At 42.3% G+C, this 23179-nt stretch overlaps 1 protein-coding gene and 1 long non-coding RNA gene across 5 annotated transcripts in view; one reads left to right on the top strand and one right to left on the bottom strand.

Annotated features, from left to right (window-relative positions):
- LOC308569748 overlaps positions 1 to 23179 on the top strand; it is a 136263-nt gene that overhangs the window by 68527 nt on the left and 44557 nt on the right. The gene's annotated exons all lie outside the window — the stretch shown is intronic.
- PTPRN2 (protein tyrosine phosphatase receptor type N2) overlaps positions 13938 to 23179 on the bottom strand; it is a 630954-nt gene continuing 621712 nt past the window's right edge. Inside the window, exons 22-23 of the mRNA XM_081163514.1 lie at positions 21826 to 21899; positions 13938 to 18354 (exon numbers count right to left, since the gene is read on the bottom strand). Of these exons, the coding sequence (XP_081019640.1) occupies positions 18283 to 18354; positions 21826 to 21899 (146 nt within the window). The 3' untranslated portion in view covers positions 13938 to 18282. The remainder of the gene's footprint in view (positions 18355 to 21825; positions 21900 to 23179) is intronic.

Genomic DNA, 23179 nt, shown 5'->3' with positions numbered 1-23179 from the left:
TAAGCTCAGTTCACATCAACACATTGCCACATCCGTTTGCGATCACGAGAATTCAGCAGTTTAGCGTGAATTTCTCCTAATAAACTCATTTTTGAATGCGTTTTTGCCTAACATGCACATTTCTGCCAAGCAGTTTTCCCAGATACAACACATTTTTGTGTGTTTGCCAATATATGCATTTATACGCACACTTTCCTCAAGTAGATACACTTCCATACACATTACCTGGATAGAAAATTCTGCTGCAAAATTCAGAGAACTGTGCGTATTGCTTGGGAAAGCGCAAATTAGGTAGATTCATCTTCAAATGTGAACTGAATTGAATTTCTCCCCCTGTCCCTAGGAGAGTGCAAGAGGTTGATAGAGCATGGAGCTGTAGAAAATTCCTTCTCTTTAGTCTTATGTGCCACTGTGAAGCATTATTAAAGATGGTCTGCCTGCCCCCCCTGCAGAAGGAACTGCTTCTCCCAGACCCTGCATTCAAGTGGGGAATTGGGGAGAGATTCAAAATACAGGTGCATTTTTATTCTCCCTCTCTTGTGATACTTATCTACTCCCCCATGTCAAAAAGCAGACCATAACGCACTTGCCCTGCCAAATATGGACCAATTCAGGGATCATGTTGTTTTCTGCATAAAGTCCTATGATCAGGTTGAAGAGAGGCAGATTGGCAGTCGCCCAAATAGATGCAGTCCAAAAATAAGTAATGCAACGGGAAACAAGATTAACTAAACCACAGATATAGTTCCAAAGGCATTTGGATAAACAAGATTGTGCTATAATCCACCAGGAAAATATGGAGTATTTAATGCACCATTTTGAAGAGCGTCTCAAGAAGTGTATGAAACTGCCGTCTCCCTGGAGGGTACAGACCATCAGAGCAGAGGAGCGCTTGGTTTTTGGTTTTTGCTTTGTTAAATTGCTGTCTGCGTATTAAGCTCGTGGAATATATTAGGGTGGGTGCTTTTTTGTGGTAACTTCACACTTTAGTGACAGATGTTGTTTCTTTCCTGAGCTCTGAGGGTGCAATGAACCCGGCAAAGCCTTCTCGGGTGGCTTCCAGAAGTCAAAAGCTTTTGAGCTGTCAGTCTCCACCAGCTTTTCGTTAATTCTCGTTTGACGTGGTGTCTGGGGCCAGGCTCTTGTCTTTGCAGCAGCGAGAGCTCACAGCAGGCGGGAGCAGCTTAATCGATCGGCAATACTGGTCACCCAGAAAGAGTGTTAATTGGCCTGAATACTTCAAGCATTCGACATGGACTGACCTAATCACCAGCCACAGAGGAGCTGATCTATTATTGTGGGGAGGCAGAGAGGAGAGGGAGGAATTAGCAGCCTAGGCCTCTGGACAAGTACAGGCAAGGATGTGGTGGCCACAATTGCCCAAGATATTAAGGAAAGAGGACATCATGGTTCCCAGCTATCTATGCTGGGGTGGGGGGCAGGGGCAGTTGGTCAAATGTGGCCTACTAGGCATCTTTATCTGGCATTCAGGGGTTTCCCCAGGCCACACACCCTCAACAGTGCCACTCCACACGCTCCTCAAGTGTGTTTGCCAGCCTTGCTTGTCTGGATATAATTCAGAGAGAAGTGGGGTGTGTGTATGTCTCTCTGTGTGCAGAACCTATGACTTCTGTGTGGTTGGAATGCAGCCTCCTGCCTAAAGGGTAATGGTCACCATTGCAATTTCACCTCTTCTCTTGCCCCCTTTTGCAGACTCTTGTCTATGTGGGCAACCACAGGTGGAAGACATCTTGCACTATTTATTATGTTGCCCCACTATACATTGGACCTGGGAGGCGATTTCTCACCTTGCCGTCCGTACAGGAATGATGTCTCTCCCCGGCAGAAAAGGTCCTATGACTATTTAGCGATGTAAACACTTCAGTGATTCATAAAGTCAAAAAGACCAGACAGAAGGCCCTGGGCACGACATGGCAGTGAACTGTTGAGGGAGACGCAGAGATCTACATAGAGGCCATTATTTGTGGCGCTACACCCCTTTTGTATTTATGTTTGATTCAGATTTGTCACGACCGATGGCTAGTACAATAAAGGTATTTGTATTGGGATCGCCCCCTTTTTGCCTGCCCAGGCCAATAAGGCGATGCAGCCCTCAGGCTGAGAAAGGTCCCTGCCTACACCATTGTGGGGGGCCAGAGGTGTGGCTACCCAAGTAACAGTGGGAGTTTGTAGCTTACCTGCATAGGAACGTGGGTTGGTGGGTCTGGCTGTGTGTGTGTGTGTGTGTGTGTGTGTGTGTGTGTGTGTGAAGGCTCTAAAACTGCCTGTTGGTTTGATAGGTATGCACTTTGGTGGTTAGAGCAGGAGAGGGAAGCAAGGACCCTCCACAAAAAGTGCTCCTTTTGGGACTGACATTTGTGCACTTTCGGTCTTCATCTTCAAAATGTTGGGCAGGGCAAGTTGTTCCTCGGCACTAAATGAACAAAAGGGCTTTTAAGGATGCATTTTCTTTCTACTTCTCAAACTTTATAGCTACATTTTTTTAAAGCATTCCGGTTCTCCTGGGAGCTCATTGCAGTTCAGAACAGCCAGGAACCTATTATATTTCACTGTGTGGTGAACTAGTTCTGTCCAAAACCTGCCTTTCCTATACAAAATAGAATGGTCCCTTATGAACAGTTACTAGATCTGTTAAGGTTCCAATCCTATGAGCTACTCCTGAGTAAACATTCATGAGATTATTCAGTAAGCCGTTCTTGCCACAGGTGGCGTTGGGCTGTGGCCACGGTCCAACTCAGAGTTAAGCACATTTAAGGCCATTGAAGCGGTTGTGAATACGCTTAACTACATTGCATATCATTCGTAAGAGCGTGATAGTGATCCTGTAACATGACATTTTGTTCAAGAAAACACATCTCTGATTCCTGACCTATGCTGTCTTGTCAAGACAGCGTACAACAAAAAGACTGCCTTATTATAACAGGCCCGAAATACCATTAATGAATTTAGTGACATTTCCCCACCTTCTCGGGACTTTGCTACTGCAGCAAGGCAAATGTAGACACAAGTCTCACATTTAACTGGTTTTGCACATACTAAAGACACAATGTAAGCACAGCAGAAAGCACATCGCAGGTACCCATAGTTCTCGAACTGGACAATGTTGACGTGCTCTTCCCTGATCCACCAACACCATCACCGTGTCTAAGCACACCTATGTCTATGACTGGGGAAGACAAAACTGTCCGTTAATCTGGTATCAAGTTACCAGCTATTGCTGGAACATAAGTTTATGATCACTTGCTATGTACGTGCAACAGCTAAGTTAGACTACCATATGTTGTTCTTATATTTCCACCCACACAGTCCATGCAAATCTTTCGGAAAAGCTCTAGCCCTGCCTAAGGAGGGTGTTGTGTGGCTCCCACGTGGCAACAGCAGATGAGGAAGGGAGCACTCTAGGAGCACAACGATGACTCTGCCTGCATCATCCACCTCGCAAGGTGCACTTCGCCATCTGTTGCATTTAACATTATAGTTTCCTTTAAAAAATATTCTTCGAGTGATATTTAAAGCTTATAACAACCACATTGGAGTCCTTGCCTATGATTTTATTTTACTTTTTAAAAAATGTACATTTGCAAAGGCTGAGAATTCATAGTAAAGGTCGTGACTGACTGTCTTGGTTAATTCAAATGGCCTTCAAATACCTGGTGGGCAAAGATGTATCTGGACGTATTTTTGTTTCATATACAGTGGTACCTTGGGTTAAGAACTTAATTCGTTCTGAAACCTGAAACGGTTCTTAACCTGAAGCACCACTTTAGCTAATGGGGCCTCCTGCTGCTGCTGTGCTGCCGCTGCGCGATTTCTGTTCTCATCCTGAAGCAAAGCTCTTAACCCGAGGTACTATTTCTGGGTTAGCGGCGTCTGTAACCTGAAGCGTCTGTAACCCGAGGTACCATTGTATTTTCAAAAAGATTTTGCCGGTCAACTTCTTGCAGGCATTTACTGGGGATGAGGATGAGTCAGTGAACCAGACAAAAAAGGAAAACAAAACCCCGAGAGTGGATTAGCTAAGAATAGACAATGGAAGAAACAGACAGAAAAACAAATGGCAATGAGTGATCATGCCACAAATCACTAGGAGATAAACCAAGGTTGTAAATCAGAAGTGGGGAACTTGTGGTCCTTTGGCCATGCTGGCTGGGACAGATGAGAGTTGGGAGTCCAACAACATCTGAAGAGTCACAAGTTTCCCCACCCTCTGTAGATAAACCTGGATAGATAATAGCAATATATGCTGAGCTTCTATCATCCCTTAGGAAATGCTGTCTTAAGACCTTCCCTGGACTTCTTGGTTATTTCAGCAGACCATCTTCAGGGTTCTTCTACCTTGTGAGATCCATTTGTTGAGTACCAAGGAGAGAGGTCAAAATTGGGGAATTCTTTCCTTCAGGCTTGCCTGGCTCCATATTTCTACCTGGTTTAAGGTGCTTGGTGAAAACCATTCCTACTTTATACTGTATTTGGTCACAATTAGGTATGGATGAATCTGTCAGCTTCAGTTTCTCCTTTTTCTATTCTTAGATTAGCCACATCAGTCTGTGACATTTTTAAGTATGCATAAAATTCGTCAGCATTTTGGTGCAAATTTCTCCTAATATGCACATTTTTTCAGAGCACAATCCCCCAATATAATACATTTTTTGTATGCTGTTTTCACTAATACACACATTATTTTGCACACTGTATTTTAGTATGTTTGTACACATTATTTGACTGGAGAGGCTGAATTACAAATTTGGCGCTTTGAACAAGTGCAAATTTTGAAGGATGGCTTTGTTTCAATTCCCATAATATTCTGGGAAGTGCAAATTAGTAAGGCTCAACTTTAAATATGAACGAAACCTAATTTCCCCCCCATCCCTGGCCACAACCCAGTAAGTACATAGGGAATGTTTAAAACTCTCTTGCTTTCAAATGAAACTTAAATGCATGTCACTGTGGATTAAATTGTGGCAATTTGTGTTGTCTATATGGATTTTGGAGGCTTTATGATTCTAGCGGCACGATTTCAATATGAATCTTGTTGCCAGCTGCATTTTTGCAATTACATTTTTGTTTTTGTGCTAGAGAGTTCATTCCTGATTGTGTAGCACACTTTGTGCATTTTTTATGGGAACGCTTTGTGGGATATTTTTTTTATAAAAAGAAATAAATGGGAACAATATAATAATTTTGTACACCGTGTAGCTTTCCGTCTTCTGCCGGCTGACCTTTCGGTAGCAGCTTCAGCTCTTTGTGTTCTGTGCTCCCCTGATTGTCCTTTTAAAAGGAATTGCTCCTTCTTGCTTTCAAAACCACCAATATTGTTATGTCTGTCATAGCTAGCCTCCTAATTTGACTAATGAATTAATACTCCTCTCTCTGGGGTTAAAAGAGCTTGTCATTCACAGATGTGATGTTTTCATCCACAGCCCTCCTGCAGAGGTACAGGGGGAAGCGCTGTTCCTAGGTGATCGTGTTCCTGCCAGCTTGCCATTGTTACCACACCTGAGGCCTTAGCCGTTCTGAGAGAGTCTAAGGCTTATGCTGGCTGTCTTATTAAATCATCTTATCTGGGTTCCTGCTCTCTTTTGGCTCTGTTCCTGGTCACATTTCTGTCTGGGGATTCATAGCTTATTTCACCATGGTGGTTTTCCCGTTCTCTTTCTGCTTTTCCTGGGGAAACCCAGAGTCTGCAGAATACCCTCTTTGCAAATGGCATCATAGCTGATAATCACAATGTGAAGAATCGTCCAACCTGCCCTCTGCAGGAAGGATGCCAGAAAAGATGATGATGATGATGATGATGATGATGATGATAATAATTTATTCATTATTTATACCCCGCCCATCTCTGTGTTGATTGGTATCCAGTTTTATACCTGATGTTGAAGCATGTGTCCATAGGCATGTTTCGTATCTAAAGCATACTGGAGATCCAAACATTAGTGCAGTTCTTGAGTTCAGGATGGGGTGCATAAACCATCCTAACCTTCTTACAATTAAAAAAATGAAAATGAAATCAGATATTTGCCATCATGAAAGGAGTTCTGGTCTTTCAACAAGTTCACATCTCCTGTTTTGTGGACCACAGCTCTGGAATCTTCTTGAAATGTTTGTTTGTTAGTTTATTATAGTAGTTTATATCCTGCCCTTTATTATTCAGTGACCCCAAAGACGGGTTACATAAAAGGTCTCGTAAGATTTATTATTATTATTATTTTAAACAATTTAAGAACAAGAAACATATCTAAACAACAGGCAGCAGCAGTATTGTCATATCATCCTAACAAGGATATCAGATCCCCACGAGAACCGAGATGCACAGATGGGTTTTCATCTGCTGTCAAAAAACAGATGATGGCAGCCTGAGCTCTAATCCCGAGGGGAGGGAGTTGCACTTCCGAGGCTGCTGAAACGGATATTTCCTGGGCCACCATGGTTTGACTCAGTGGAGCGATTACCAAGAGGGTCCTCCTACAGATCTTAACCAGGCTGATTTAGGAAAAGAAGCTACTTCAATATCTGGGTCCCAAGTCATTTAAGATGATGCCAACACCTTAACTGAAATGAGTCTAGATATGGTAATCTGCTTCCTCCCAGAACATCTGAAGTTGAACATCCCGCACTATCTCAAGCACTTTGCCTTAAAATGACATGTTTGTTACTGGGTGGTAGTTATCACAAACCATGGGTCCAAGTGGGGCATCTTGAGGCAGGAGCCTCATCCTGGCCCCATTCGAGACATCACAAGGAGGCATGGGCCAGCCTGTCTGGCTAGTTTTGATTGGCTGCAATACGCAAGGGTCAAGGAGGCAATGCCCCTTCAAACATCTCATTCCTAGATGACAGCAGCCCAAACTGAACGTATAAACTGGCCAGATGGCACTTTGGACCCCTCTTCCAGATCTGTGCAGACAGCAATGTAGTAGTTCAAGAGCAAACTTGCCGTCAAAATCCCTCACAGCAGTCCTATAAGGGTTCTTATGCTGGAAGACCCTCCACACATTGTCTCTCCTCCCCACTCTGTATGGTAGCTGGAGTGGGGCGATGAAAGTGCTTCTATATTCCTGAGAACCACTGCCAGGAAGTTGTGCTGGTAAAATGCGGCTGCTTTGGTAGTTGGTATTCCAGAGACTGAACCGGCCGATAGTTCACCCATGTTGTTTGAACCAGCTCTTCTGAGATCTCTTTGAACAGAGACTCTTTTGGTTGTACCCCGTGGTGCTCTTCTGTCATATAGTCCATCTCTGGACTGCATTGAGTCATTCCTAGGGCTTGGGGGTCCCACAGTGATCGTGTGCTGAAGCCTTAAAAATGTGGCCCATCCCAAGAATTCACTTGGGCTGCTTGCGCCTTGAACAGCTCTGTTTGTAAGCTCCTTAGGGGCACCTGGAATTAAATGCTAGGCTGCCTTGGTCTAATTTAAATGCCCCCCATCCCGACGTTTTACACCCCTTCAGTCAAATATAATCTGCCCAGTTTCTACTTTGAAAAATATTCCACTCTATAAGAGATGTGTTGGTGTTAGGGTACTTGCAGCCACACACCTATTTAGCTTGCTTGCTTGCTAGGAACCCGAGGAAATGGTGCCACATTTATCACTTTGCCCACTGACAATTTTAGCAGCATGATTCGGTGTCACATAAAGGTGGCCTGAAAGTGAGGATCCTTTGTCTTAATCTGGTTAAAAACAGAGCATGAGCAAATGTTCTGGAGACAGGCAAGATGAATGATTAGAAGAGGTTAAATACGTCCCACTGTGGAAAAAGTAAAGAGATTAGGGCTGTGGAAAGGAGGCAGATGAGACCCCATCTATCACGTTTCTGTGACATAATGAATGGCATTAAAGAGCGCAAGATAAACAATCCTATGTATCTTCTGGTAACGCAGGGCGAGTTAGTTCTGAAAACTATTTTTGTTCCCCTCCCTAAAGGCATGCCTTTATTGCATCTGATTCCCGTTTGCTATAAAGCAGCCTTCCCCAACCTTTCGCTCTCCAAAGAAGTTGGGGCTGGTGGGAGTTGTAGTCGAAAACAGCTGGAGGACTGTTCTAACGCTTATTCTTACATCAGAGTTGCTGATTGCCGTGGCTGTGCTACGCCAGCGCCTCTGCTCCCTGCAGTTCCTAGGTTTATGTATTGCATATTGCAACGAGTTCTATACATGATTGTGTGCGCCTCTGCATGAAAACGAAACCAGCTGCAGCCAGAAGCAATGGCAGCTGTGCCCAGGAGAGGTTTCTCCCTTGACTCTAATCACTAACTGTATATATATTTCTTCTTCTTTTGCTGTGGCTATTCTTTTAGAAGAAGGTGTCCCAAGAATTTCAATTCCACCCTGTATGGGGATTCTTTGATGGAAGTTAGCAAGTTATGTCGGGTAGAATGTTACCCTCAGCTGCCCTTTAAATATGCACTCTTGTCCAGTCCTTTCCCATTGCTTTATTGTCCTCTCACTTCCGCGGGACCTATGCCCTGAGAATAATTTTACAGTGCCATGCCAGCAATCACATTTGGTTCATGATGACATGAAGGCAAGAGGAGTGCAAGTGAAGGCAATGTAAATGAAGTGGCTGAAAAGTCTGCCCAAAGGAGATATGTATGTATATATATTATATATATATATACATATATATATATATATTCTGCTGAAAAGGGTTTGGTGGTGTGATAACAAGAAAACCGGCATAATATTTTGGGCACTAATGACAAGACGATGTGCAAATGCAAATGCTGTCACTTGTCTTGAAATGTGGAAATGGAGCTTTCTTCTCCCCATGTGGAGATACTCAAGTTGCCCCTCCTTTTTTGCATGTTACAAGTTCCAGTTAAGTGTGTGACTGTGTGCATGCGTGAAAGGGGTTTTCATGGCAGCATTTCCTTGCGGCTGGTGTGCTGCCAGTACTTTTGGCCAAGGAAATACATTCCTACACACCATAGTAGTTGTGGATGCTGCTACTGGCTATCTTTTGGGTCTCTAGGAAAGTTATATGGCGGGGAAGCCAATGTAGGGCCCTTCAGACTTCAACTCATCCACAGACATCATGGCCAATGGGCAGCAAGGATGTGAGTTGTGGTCCAAAACATCTGGAGGTTACCACATTGGCCACACGTGGTCTACTGAACTTTCAGGCTCTGGTCTGGGTCTTCTTTAAGAAAGTCTTAGACAGGTACAGAAAGCTTCAGAAACGTCTGAGGGTGCTTGTTGCAGTTCCAGCTCTTGTCTTGGCCTGGGTGGGAAAACCAACTGGGAAGATCCATGTGTGTTGCTTTGACCTCCCTTTGAAAGAGGACAGAATATACACCTCATTAGATAGAGTCAGGGGGTTGGTATTAAGCAGAAAACTTTGGAAAGTTGTACTCCTCTGTTCTGCTTATGTCAGGCTCCACCTGGAGTTGTGTGTCCAGTTCTGGGTGCCACAATTTAAGGAGGATATTGGAAAGCTGGAACGTGTGCAGAGGAGGGTGATCAAGGGTCTGAAAGCCCAGCCTGATGAGGAACGGTTGAGGGAGCTGGGTATGTTTAGCCTGGAAGAGAGGAGACCGAGAGAAGATAAGCTAGCCATCTTCAGATATCTAAAGGGCTGTCACATGGAAGAGGAAGCAGGCTTGTTTTCTCCTGCAGGACTTAAACCAATGATTTAAAATTATGAGAAAGGAGATTTTGGCTAAACATCAGGAAGAATTTTTTGACAGTAAGAGCTGTTCAACAGTGGAAGAGACTCCCCTGAGAGGTTGTGGTCTCTCCTTCTTGGGAGGTTTTTAAGCAGAGGCTGGAGGGCCATCTGTCATGGACCCTTTAGTTGAGATTCCTGCATTTCAGGGGGCTGGACTAGATGACCCTCAGAGTCCCTTCCAACACTACAATTCTATGAGTGTATACATAAATGATGATTTGCTAAGATACCCTACTAAATGGGCTGCTGTCACTAAATATTATCTGGAATGAGCTGAGCTTGCTATCTGCAATCCTGTGTAGCAGAAGTATCGGTCTGTCTTTTGAATTCCCACAAGGCTGTAGATTTGTCACATTAGCAAAGTCAGTGGTAGTGGGGAGAATTTCAGATTACGGAGAAAGAACAAGTGCTTCCAAGGCCTTGACTAAAGACCAGCTTGAAAACCTTGAAAAGATGGCCGGATTTATTAGTGATGCGACTATGTCAACCGAGAGTTCAGCGCCCTGTGTATAATCACGAGGACTGAGACACATGGCAGCGTCTAACTCAGCATCATAATGTGTCAAGCAGCAGGAGACAGGCACCAGCCTCAGCATCCTTGTGCCAGACATTACTGTCACTCAGAGACTGGCGCTATTATTCTGCCTCCAAATACCATTATATTCCCTTCTTCTTCTTCTTCTTCTTCTTCTTCTTCTTCTTCTTCTTCTTCTTCTTCTTCTTCTTCTTCTTCTTCTTCTTCTTCTTCTGTCATTGATGAACACAGTGGACTAAGAACTTCCCTTCGGCACCCCATTCCCCAAGTATTAAAATTCCCAGAATTTCAGAATGCAAGACACTCCAGCAGTCTTTAATGAGGCAATAAATACTTTGCTTCCCGCATTTGGGCAGGTAGCTCTGCTTTCAGGTTGCTGGCATGTCCTGAACTATCAGGACATGTAGTACAGCAATACTGAATTTAAGAGCCAAGCTGCATAATAAGTAGATTCACATTGTGAAACTTTTGCTGGCCTGTGCCTTCGTCAGACTGCAGGTATAAGAGACATTCTGCATATATCACATTATTATTCATTCTTACATTGTTGTTACTCCATGTATTGCCCACCTGTCTTCGAAAGGAGCTCAAAGTGGCATATATGATTCTCCACCTCCCCAATTTATCCTTGCAACAACCTGTGAAATAGACAGAGAGGCTCAGAGACAGCAATTAGCCCTAGGTGAGTTCCATAAATGAGCGCTGAATCGCAATTCAAATCCTAGTCTCCCAGGTCCCATATGCTCCTCTGTAGAGCACGAACATGCCAGAAACAAATGTTCCTTCTCCCTATGCATTTCTTAACATGCTAGTGTTAGAGCATGGTGCTGATAATGCCAAGGTTGCAAGTTTGATTCCCATATGGGACGGCTGCATATTCCTGCTTTGCAGAGGGTGGGACAATTTGATCCTCAGTGTCCCTTCCAACTCTACAACTCCATGATTCTATTTGTGACCATTCTAGAGTGGCTGGGGCAACCCAGTCAGATGGACAGGGTACAAATAAATCATTATTTCCGTTTGCTTGTTTTTAATCGTTGGGTGCAGTTCCACACCTGGAGTCTGAAGTTGCAGTTTAGCAAGAGTTACTCGATGCAGTTCTTATGAACATGTAGCTGGGCTAAACCTGCCAGGTAGGCAAGTAGGGCTGGTGGGCACAAGAAAATACCTGCTGGGTCAGGCCAAAGGTCCACCTAGCCCAGCACTCGGTTCTCATTCCTATTAGGTGGAATGAGACTGCTACCTCTGGTGCCCAATTTTCAGCTGTAGGTTTTTTTAATGGCTTCCAGTACTGTGCCCTTGGATTTGGGCTTTGCAATAGGCGCGTAATAAGCTGTGTTATACACTGGTCCATCTAGCACAGTATTGTCTAGACAGACTGACAGTACTTCTCCAGGGTCTCAGGCAGGAGTCTTTCCCAGCTTAACCTAGAGAGGTTGGGAATGGAACCTTCTGTGCAAAGCTGATTCTCTGCCACAGTCTCTTCCCCATTAATACTCAACTTGCGTGCTTGCTTTTCCTAGTGGCTGTTGGTGCCTAGTGCCAGGCTCAGTCTCTTGTTTCCTTATAGTACTTGCATATGCATTGAAGAGGTCCACCTTCTTCAAAACTGCATATATCTGTGTTCATCTGCAGAATCATGGGGAAGCATTCTGGGCTATCAGGACCAGTAGAGATGGCAGTAAATGGCAGTGCAAAGGGAAGGAAATATTTAGCTGGTGGGGGCAGAGTTGTAGACAGTCTTGTAGGGTAAGAGTTCCAGAACCTTCGAGCCTACTTCCCCATCTTCAAGCCACCCCCCTGCTTTAGAAACAAAACAACAGACTTTTATCTTTCTTTTTTTTGCAGTAGTCACAGAACTCCACAGACAGCATAACTTTATTCACAAGTGAGGTGTGGTTTTTTTTTTACAGAGGTAGAACAAAATACTTTGTATGCTATTTTTTGTTTTTGTTTTAATTATATACATATCTAATATATTTAACTGAACAAGAGAAACTTTTCAAAGACCAAACAAGTTATGTGGTTGGACGGATATGGTACAAACACCATGCAGAGGGACACCAGGAGCGATCTGCTAAAAAACAGGGACGGTGAACCTGTGGCCTCTTGGAAGACTCCAATTCCTAGCCAGTATGGCCAACGGTCAGGGATGATGGGAGCTGTAGTCCGGCACCACCTGGAGGGCCACAGGTTCTTCCCACCCATGCACTAAAATGCCTGCTCTCACATAATAACCCCACTGGCACTCTGCCAAAGTCACACTGAAATGAATGGAATGAATGGAAGTGGTCCACACTTGGTGGATCACACCCATTGTCAGATAAAATCCTGCTGGTGTTAATGTTTTGTTAGAGGGAGGTAACTAAGGGGAAATCTGCCAAGCTTTTAATTAGATTAAGGCTGCAATTCTTTACAAACTGACAGGGAGTAAATTGCCTTGGGTCAGTGGGACTGGGTCTGCAATAGGCATGTATAGGATTGTGCTTTCAGCCTCACACATTTCATTTTTTGTTCAGTTATTAGATTTTTACAAACAGCCTAAATGATGAAATGTTTTTAAAATGCCAAATAAAGTTTTAAGCATAAAAGCATAGCAACAGTTTGCAAAGCAGAGTAATAGCAACTATACATTTTTAAAAAAGCGAATCATCAGAAACATGTTCACTAAGAGAGTTCCCTAAACACATAGGCAAAATGTAAATTAAAAAGGTAACTATTGTTCTGTAACAAAAACTAATCAAAATTCTATTCCAATAAACAGGCTTTGTTCCTTTTAAAAAAAATTAATGTCTGTCCCAGTAATTATGAGGTTGGGCTGTTTTATATTAACATTCTACTTGATTAATAAAGCACAAACCCCCAAATTACAGGCAATACTGCTGTCATTCCTCTGTGGGATGTGTTGGAGTAGCATTATACATCTATTTTAGGAAATATATGCAATGGACATTTTACTCTAGGGTTTTAGTTACTGCTGTGGGGAAGAATTAAATTCCACTCATCTGAAGGGCTGTGTATGCACTGAGTTTCATTTATTTGTGACGTCAGCCCATTCAGAGCCAGAGTCATTCCAGCAACCCTTGGAGAAAACCTGCCGGCTTTTGGAACTTTGGAAGACTGTTCTGCAAGCCCCTTGTAATTTGGATTTTATGGAGCTATACATCAAGAGGTTTGGTGATAGCTATAAAACCCCTCCTCACAAATCTCATGGGAAGTGCATGGACAATAGAAGGAAATTGTTATCTATGGTTAATGTTGTCGTAATTGGCTAGAGTGGCTTCTCTAATATTTAACTTTGAAGAGCTGACTTTTTAATCTTTTGGGTTATTGGAGTAGATGTGCCTTTGATCTAAACCTGAAGGCCTCTTCTTGTGTATAAGAAATCCTGGATACTGTACTGTACTTGCACTGCTGTACAGTGCTGTACTTGCACTGCTGTGTAACAAGCCATTTTCCTAAGGCCATCCCAGTTGGCTGAGCATTGCATGAGAATGATGTATTGTGTGGCTCTTCCCCATGAAATTGGCAACTGTGGAAATGCCCATGACATGCCATTCCCATAAGCTTTATTCGGGTTTTTAGGACACATGTGCCAGGCTGAGCATGTCCATGGGAGCATATCTGCAGCAGGTCAACCTATGAAACATGAGCAGCTGTCCCAGTGATCTGGAACTCACAAAAGGAGCATATGCGTGTTGGGATCCCCCCCCCCCCCAGTTTAGAACTTCCTTTTTGAAGTTGGAATGGACCCATTTGTATGGAAATTAGAATAATAAAAACACGCAGTGATTTGCCAGAGGTGAGCCAAGTACCTAGAATATCATTGTAACAGCATGACATCACTGTTCTAGGAGATGTCTTCGCTTCCATTGTAAGTCTAAACTATTTAAAGCAGTACTGAAAATTAATCAGTGATAAAAAGTATAGTTATAAAATAATAAAAGGCAGAACTTCTCAGATGTTCAGTTCATCCCAAAATCTGAGTGCTTGTGATATTCCTTTTCCTCAATTAGCTATTAACACAAACTATGAACACTTAAGTTATACATCCAGAACAGAGATTAAAATGGTGAAAATTCTAAAATCACAATTCATTGGAATGAAAGATGGATAGATTCTAGGGCAGAGGATTGCTGATGGTGGGCCAAATGTATCTAATAGAATGGCACTCTATGTACATGATTCTGATCCAAATATATGTGTCTTTAGCAGTTCACTGCTATATTCTTATATAGGCTGGATTCAGTTTCTGAGCCCAGCCATAGGAACATCACACAGGCAACCTCTTGAATGGCAAAGTATTAATCAGTGCTATTATGGCTACCAGCTTAGATACAAACTCAGCACATTGGACTGCACCGTATGAGAAACTCTCTTGCAATTGGGCATATTAACCTGGGTCCATCTGAGCAGAGTTCCTGGGTTCATCAAGATGTGGATGAGTGAGACAGTACTGCAAAACTGGTACCCAGGACAGTTACCTGCTTTCAGTAATCTGGTTTGCCAGACCGTTCTGATTACTGAATTAGGAGTTGTGCATGCAGTATTGAACAAACAGATGGCCACTGTTGTCAGGTGCAACAATGCCAAACATATTTAAGATTTAGGGCTTAATGTATAGGGCAGAATTGAAAGCCCCGCCCTTTCTCAAAGAAGGACACTGTGTGATTAAAGTGGACAGTGCCTGAACATGTGTCTTGCAGGATTCAGGGCCTTTACATGGAATTATGTTAGAAACTTTCAAAGAAATGATTGAATAGCCAATCAGTGAGCTATGGGAGAAGGCTTGAAATTGCTTCAAAACAGAAACAGAAGTAACCGCCAACAGTTCAAATTATACACGTTTGCTCTGTAGAGTGTCTTGCCTTCAGTGGGACTTATAAATCAGCATTACAAGACAGCAGGCTTAAGAGAGTATGAAATACTTTAATCATGGATACTTTAGCACCTCTAGAGCTGGGAAAGGGAGATCAGAAGGACAAAGAAAAATGGACTTGCAGCACAATCCTATGCATGCTTACTCAGGTTTTTAAAAAACTTTTCTTGCCGATAAGAAACTATTCATACAGATAGGAAGGCTAGTTGTTCTTTCCAATAATTGGGATCCCTTAAAGACTTAGTGAGCAACTAGTGTACAAAAGAACTGGCTTTTCTTTCTTTCAGTGGGTTTTGCAAATAGTTTTAATAGCTGGTTGAACATAGACCTGGAGTGCATGGTGCACTGCAGATATAAGGGCATATCCAGAATCCTCTTTAGTGGGAAGCATAACCAGACACAGTAGACATGGCTTGGAAGAGGGCAGGTTCTCTCCACACCCGAACATTCCCTTTTTTTATCATGGGAACTCAACCCTGAAGACCACTCAGCTCATTCTGGTCCAAAGTAGGGTCGTTTTCAACCATGTTGAAAGCAGAGATCAATGTAGGTTGAAACACAGATGGCAGTGAACCAACTAAACAGTGCACCAGATTCCCCCAGATGTGGACGAATGGCATGATTTGCCCTAAATCCACTGACATTTCTTTGCAGGCTAGTACAGTGGTACCTCGGTTTTCAAATGGAATCTGTTCCAGAAGACCGTTCTGAGTTCTGAAACGTTCGAAAACAGAAAACTCAATACAGAAGCCACGTGGCATGTTTGACTTCCAAGGTGTGATCGAAAACCAAAGTGTTTACTTCCGGGTTTACGGCGTTTGAAAACCGAAATGTTCGTCAACAGAGACATTCGAAAACCGAGGGACCACTGTAACACACCATCTCCAAGAATACAGGATTTCATAATAAAGAGCTGTATGCTGAGCTTCCCTTTTCGGAATCTATGCTTTGATCTCAAAGTTGATGCATGAGTGTGCAGGAATCCATAGCAAACCGTTTACCTCCAGTAAATCGAATTCAGAATGCTAGCAGATGCAGTTCAACTGATTTCCCCCCCCTTCCCTAAACTCCTAAAGTAATAAAGGAAACCTGTTAAGAAAAAAATAACCAATGAAAAGGCCCAGACCCTTACCTTAACCACACCCTAAAACTTTCCATTTTAATTATTATTACAGAAGATCTAAAGTGCTGATGCCATGGAATAAAAGATGTGGCTAAATATACAGCAGGTGTAGACAAAGAGGATAGAGTAGTCTGCTTTAACTGCTCTACAGGAGTAATACGCTAATGAAATGTGCAAACCAAACATTTTCCATGTGCCAGGATCTGTGTGCAGAAATGTACGCACGAAAGCTAACACATCTGGAGCTTTTAAAAACAATTCTTTAATTACTAGGAGGCCGCATAGATGCTTACATTAAACAATGGAGATAAAGGGTCTAATCCTCTAAGCGCTGCTAATGCACATCTTCCGTATATTTCAGTGGGGCTTGCAAGTGTGACGAAGACAGGATGCGTAGCAGTAGTGGCCGGTGGGTGGGCCATGGAAGTCCCATTGAAACCGACAAGAGTGTGCTTCAGCTGTGCTTGGTGGATTGTGCTCAAGAATTGAAACATGTGATTTCATTCACAGGATGATGTGATCTAACTGTTCTAGGCAAATTATACATTTAAAACAAAACGTAACTGTACAGAAATTTACAGACACACACCTCAGATTGAGAGCCACAGTTAAGTGCTAGAAGCATGGAAACAAATAATTAATAGCTAGCATACTACACAGTAATTCAAGTAATCTTCTTTAATTCAAAGCTCAAGCAAATGAAGATGTTTCCTGCAAAAGCACGTTTCAATCAGCAAATTGAAATCAGCAAATGCCAGGGGCATGGAAGCCTCTTTGTATGCAGCTTTGCATGTGCAATAGGAGGAGGCTGGATCACTCCCTCTTATGTTTAAAAGGGAATTATTGGACAGTTTTATAGTAAAAGATAGCAATCCTAAAAGTACTTATGTGCAAGTAACATAATGTAAAATAAGGCTACTTGTAAGTGGATTAAGAACTAAAGGCAACAACTATTGGTTTTAAATTATTCTGCAAATTTGGGAATCAAGTGGAAAAAGGAACCTGCTATAATTTTGAATAACTATATGCTAGCAATTCAATCAGATATGACCGAAAGCTCCTAAAAAAATCTCTTTACCGGTCTTTAAAAAAGCATGCACTTTTGGATTTTTTAAAAAGGTAAATTAATCTCGAGATATAAACACAACGGTAGATGCAATTTCTCTTCTAATTCTAAAAAAAAGAAAGAAAGAAAACCAACATTCAGCAGTTTGCCAACACAGAGGCTTTCAAACCCTCTTGTGAAGTTCAATTACTTTGCCTTTCTTTCCCTCTATTAGGGCAGTGATTCACAATAAAAAAGTTTGCTGTGCTCTTTGGAAACTTGGGCTCCTGCTAACGTGACCGACTTTTTATCCCTGGTTGTGCTAACTGTGCGGGTCTCTGGACTTAAGAGCTCAGATTTGCCTCTATTCATTGCACAGAAGATGGAAAGTAAACAACCGTTAAGAAAAGTGTTCCTTTTGCCAAGCGCAGCATGAAGTGGCGCAGCCTCTTTATGCAAGAAGTCAGAGCTGTGTTTACTAACACGTGGCATTGTTCTCTGGTCTTGCTTGGCCTTTGTAAGAACAACCCCCTACGCTTGATTTTTTTTATTATTTTCAAAAAAGTAATAATTAGGCCCCCTGCCTCTTTTATTCAGTCCTGGAGAAGTTTACAGATACACAAGAGAGCACTATGTTGCCAAAGATACACTGAATGCACTGCGCATCCACAACACGGTGTGTTTTCTATTAACAAGGTGTACATGTGCTTTCAACGCATGAGATTCAGAACATCGTGGATGTTAAGAGGAACTAGAGGGATTGTTCTTGTCTCTTAAGCCAAGGTCTCAGTGTGTATTATTTCTGAATACCATAACAAGAACAAGGATATACATTAACTGCTGGACTTTTAACCGGCAATAGAAGTTTGTAAAGATCCCTATCGATATGTGGTTACAATAGCAGACACACAAGTTAAGGTCAGGCCACGGTTTCCAATGAGATTCACAGGGACCGAGGATAATGGAAGAGGGAGACGAGCGCCTTGGGAGCCTTCCGGGGACGAGGAGTCGCTCACTGCGGAAGAGCTTTGAGGATTGCGTTCACTTCTTCCGCAACTGCCGTCAACGCAAACTCAAACTGTTCCTGTAGATAGAACAGTCGTGATTAATGTTCTGGAGCATTTCCAGGAATCCTGGTGAAACATTTAGCAAAATATCTAGGGACTAACTGTATAGAACAGAACAACAACAACAACAAAAAAAAATAGGCGAAGAAGAAAATGTCCTGAGATTAAGATTATAGACTCAATGTGTGCCCACCATGTGGCTGAATCACTGCAGCTCAGAGTGACCTTAACTACAAATAACTCATCAGCACCATTTGTAATGCTAGCTATTAGCCTACATGAATGGCCTGTGAGCAGTGATCAACCTGGAAATTTTGCCAGTTTGTATGGGAAAACTGGACAGCAAAGCATAGGGAACAGGGAGAGTAACATAGGAAACAGGCCTCAGACCTAACATAATCAACAAGACACGTTGTGTATTCCTTATATATACATATACACAATCCTCTCTTTCTTTGAGAGAATGAGAGCAGCGCAGCCCATATGGGGCTCCCAATTATTTATTAATTTATTATTGCATTTATATCCCACCTTTTTATTGAAGGAACTCAAGGTAGTGTTCTCCCCATTTAATCCCCACAACTGCCATGTGAGGTAGGTTAGGCTGAGAGGCAGTCACTGGCCCCAAGACCACTCAGTGAGTTTCACTGCCGAGTGGGGATTTGAACCCTGGTCTCCCAGGTTGTAGACTGATACTTTAACCACTACACCACAAGGACTTTCCCTCCACCTGAGATACAAAGCACACCCAATGCAAATTTTAAACACATGACTTTTCCCAAAGAATCCTGGGAACTGTGGTTTCCTTCTCACAGAGCTATAATTCCCAACAAACTACAGTTCCCAGGATTCTTTGGGGGGAAGCTATGTGCATTGGGTGAGCTTTAAATGTGTAGTGTAGATCTGCCCACACTCTCCTAGTTTCAACACCTGGTGATTATAGAACAGGGCTGAGGAACCTGTGGCTCTCCAGATATTTCTGGACTGCAACTTCCACCAACCACACCTGGTGTGGTCAGTGGTCAGAGCTGATGGGGAGTTCCCCATCATCTGGAGGGGATGCAGCGTTCCCAGCCCTCTTTTAGGCCAATTATTATGCAACTGTGTCACAAGATTTTCAGAGGTTTTACTACTTAAACTGGGAATTGCATGCTAGCAGCTCACTTCCAATATTCTACATGTATGCATTTAATCAGATGTGTATGTCTATCCTTATCATCAGGATCCAGATGTACATAACATAATCACTAGAAAATTTACAACCATAATTGAGAGAATACTTGGAAACCATAAATGCACCACCTCGGGTTTCGTAACGAAAGAAAGGTGGGATATAAATTTTAGGAGAAAATGTGCGTTCATTTTATGTGGATTGCTAAGTGTCTCCCCTGTAACCCCTAGACCCCAAATATAGGGAAGACAGTCATGATTAAAAACAGCAACAAACATCTTGAAAGGGATCATTTCCACCCACCAGTGAGCTATGAAAACATGGTGCAGTGTCTGCTTGTAAACCCAATGTCACTGCTGTTTATTTTGCCTAGAGATACACTCTAATTGGCATTTCTATCCTGATTTTTAATCCACTGTTTTAAATTACTGTAAGAGGTTCATCCCTTATTTGTATTCAGCTGGGAGAGAACATGGTTTGTTTAAATCTATCACATGTACAAAATTCTCTGGAGACTGCCCATTACTGGCTCATAGCCAAATATTTAGAGTTTGCAGTGTCCTTGGCACAACAAAGTAATTTGGGCAATTTGAACAAGGGGATGAATAGTTAAAAGGAAGGTGAGCAAAACCTTGAATCCATTTTTTTTTAATACCAGATCATCAATAACTTTAGCCTGATACTATTGAAGTCCTTTCAAATACATTTTTTTTAAAAAAAGCTTTAGCCCAGAGCCAATCTGTGACTACATGCAAAACGTAAATGAATAGAATAAATCAGAATTTATTTATTTATTTATTTAATTGTACTCTTAGACATTTTTTAAAATTGTTGGGTTTGATCCAATGGCTGCCTGAGCGGAAAACATCCTGCACAATCAAACTTTCTCCTCTGCACCCTTGGAAAAGCCATTCCAGAGAGTTGGGTCCCCACTCGGAACAGGATGGGCTGTGTTGTTATAGGTCTGCTGCAGAAGGTGGGGGAGAATCGCCTGAAACTGGGTGGAGGAGTCTTGCAATCTCACACAATCCCTCCAGTCTACTACAGTCCTATACAACGGAGCCTACAATCCCCAACCACCCTCTGGAGAAGCTTTATGAAGGCTACAGGGAGAGGTGCAGAGGAGAAGTGGACAAGAAATTTGAGTTGTGCAAGTGGTCTTCTACTTGCATAACTAACACACACAACCTTCAAAGAGGATTACTGGAACGTGTATCTCCCATGGTAGCACGACTTTACATTTACTTATTCAATTTGCGTAAATAATCTATTATTACATAACTTTATTATTTTTATTTCAACCTGTTCTGTCTCCCTAGCGGTGGTTTCTCCTATCAAAATCACTTTCGGAAGTGATAATGGTTTGGATCCTGACTCCCATTAACATACTTCCTACTCAAATAACGGAGCTCTGCTGCCTTCCACTTCCCACTCTAGTCCCTTACCCAACTTCCAAAAACCTGCTCTTGAGGATTAGGGAAACCTTCGGAACAGCATGGGCTGTGGCCCTAGCAGGAAGAAGGAATTGGTGAAAACAGGAGACTCATACTTGCATAAGCAGAAGTGTCATGGCATGAGAAGAAGGAACTTTTAGATCCAAGCCAATACATACCTGATATTATATTACTCCTGTGGCCTAGTAGTACTTCTACTTAAGACTTCTAACTTTTTCAAACGTATTTCTTTGACATATTCCATCAACTTAATGTTTAACCTATTTTGTCCTAATTTGAGAATCTTGTCTCGAGAGCCAGTGTGGTGTAGTGGTTAAGAGCGGTAGACTCGTAATCTGGGGAACCAGGTTCGCTTCCCCACTCCTCCACATGCAGCTGCTGGGTGACCTTGGGCTAGTCATACTTCTTTGAAGTCTCTCAGCCTCACTTACCTCACAGGATGTTTGTTGTGGGGGAGGAAAGGAGATTGTTAGCCGCTTTGAGACTCCTTAGGGTAGTGAAAAAGGGGGGTATCAAATCCAAACTCTTCTTGAACTCCAGCCTTCTTGCTAAGTATGCTTGACGAACCCTACCATTCAGATAACGGTCACTATATTTTCAGTGAACTTGCATTATTTTTTTAGGAAGTAACCTATCCTTGAAGATTAGGAGAGTGTTTTCTTCTGAACACATATTTTCTTTAGTCATCTAAAGATTGCTTATATTTAACATTTCAATCCAGATCAACAGTAAGAATTTTCAGAAGAAAAAGCAAACACAAAAGAATGCACTTTGTCTTAAATTGTGCCCTATCCTCCTTTTCTTTTGGGAGAACTAAAGCAAAGCATTAAGGTCTTTAACCCAAGTGGATTTATTGACAGTACCTTTGTCTGGACCATGCCAGGTCTCTGGTCTCTCAAGTGCTCCAGAGTAGCAGCAATATCAATCTCTTTAGCACCTGCCGGAAATAAAAATAAAATAAATCACCAATTGGACTGAGTTCAAAGTGATGATAATATATGCTCCATCTGTCAATCTCCTGCTACTGGATTCCCTTTGGGCTACGAGCCCAATTGAAAATTATACAGTCATCTCTCAGCAGACTTGGCATGCTGCTCAAGAATTGGCATTCAGAAACGCAGGAAGAATAACGCCAAGGATAGCTTTGATTAGCATTAGTTATTTTTTTGAGAGAAAAATGATAAAGGATTGTTAAAAGATGTCTGTATTGATGCTGACAGGCAGCAAAATGCATTTATTGACAATTAACTCAGTGTTTCAAACTCATTCGTAAATGTATATATTAGGGGTGTGAACTGGCCTCAGGATTCATTTTGAATCTGTGCTTTAACCTCCCCCCCAAAAAAATCTGTTCCTAGGTTGCTCTTGTCTGTCTGTGATTTGAGTCCTGAGCCACTCTGTGTATAACAATATTTGTGTTCCACATTCACTCACTAGGCAAAAGTGGGTAAAATTTGCAGGCACAGAAGTTCCTCAAGAGTAGATCAAGGCTGCCAGATAGGCAGACAGCTGTAGGGTTCCCCCCTCCCCCGCATGGCGCCTTTAAAGTTTATTTTAAAAAACCACACACACACAGGAAGGGTCTGTATTTTTTCATTTTCTGCCATTGGACTAAAATACTAAAATCCATATTAGATTAATATTCTTGAGTGGGGGTTTGTGTTTTGATCTTTTGTAACTTAAAGTAATTGCAAGGTGGGCATTGTGCTAGTATTCTTCCTTGTACATTTTTTAAGAACATGAGCAGCCAGTTTAACTTTCTGGTGCTTCCTTTTGTTCTCATATAGGCACTATAAGGTAAAGCGGCCCCAAATGTGGTTTGCAGAATGCTAATGAGTTAAGGAGATTATATATATATATATATATATATATATATATATATATATATATATATATATATGCTTTCGTAGATTTTCACGGGTACAGGAATGCAGGTTTTGGTGTCTTCGGGTGTCTTCCCGTGTAAGAGTTGGGGTGTCTAGGCGACGTTTCGACGAGGTCTCACTCGTCATCTTCAGGCTGGTGCTTTTCGGCTTCTTCTTCTTCTCTGTTCTAGTAACAAGAAGCCGAAAGCACCAGCCTGAAGATGACGAGTGAGACCTCGTCGAAACGTCGCCTAGACACCCCAACTCTTACACGGGAAGACACCCGAAGACACCAAAACCTGCATTCCTGTACCCGTGAAAATCTACGAAAGCAAATATATATATATATATA

The sequence above is a fragment of the Podarcis bocagei genome, assembly GCF_964188305.1.
Source record: "Podarcis bocagei genome assembly, chromosome: 12".
NCBI lineage: Eukaryota > Metazoa > Chordata > Lepidosauria > Squamata > Lacertidae > Podarcis > Podarcis bocagei.
Note: the sequence above shows the minus strand (reverse complement) of the source record. Positions and strands in the feature narration are given on the sequence as shown.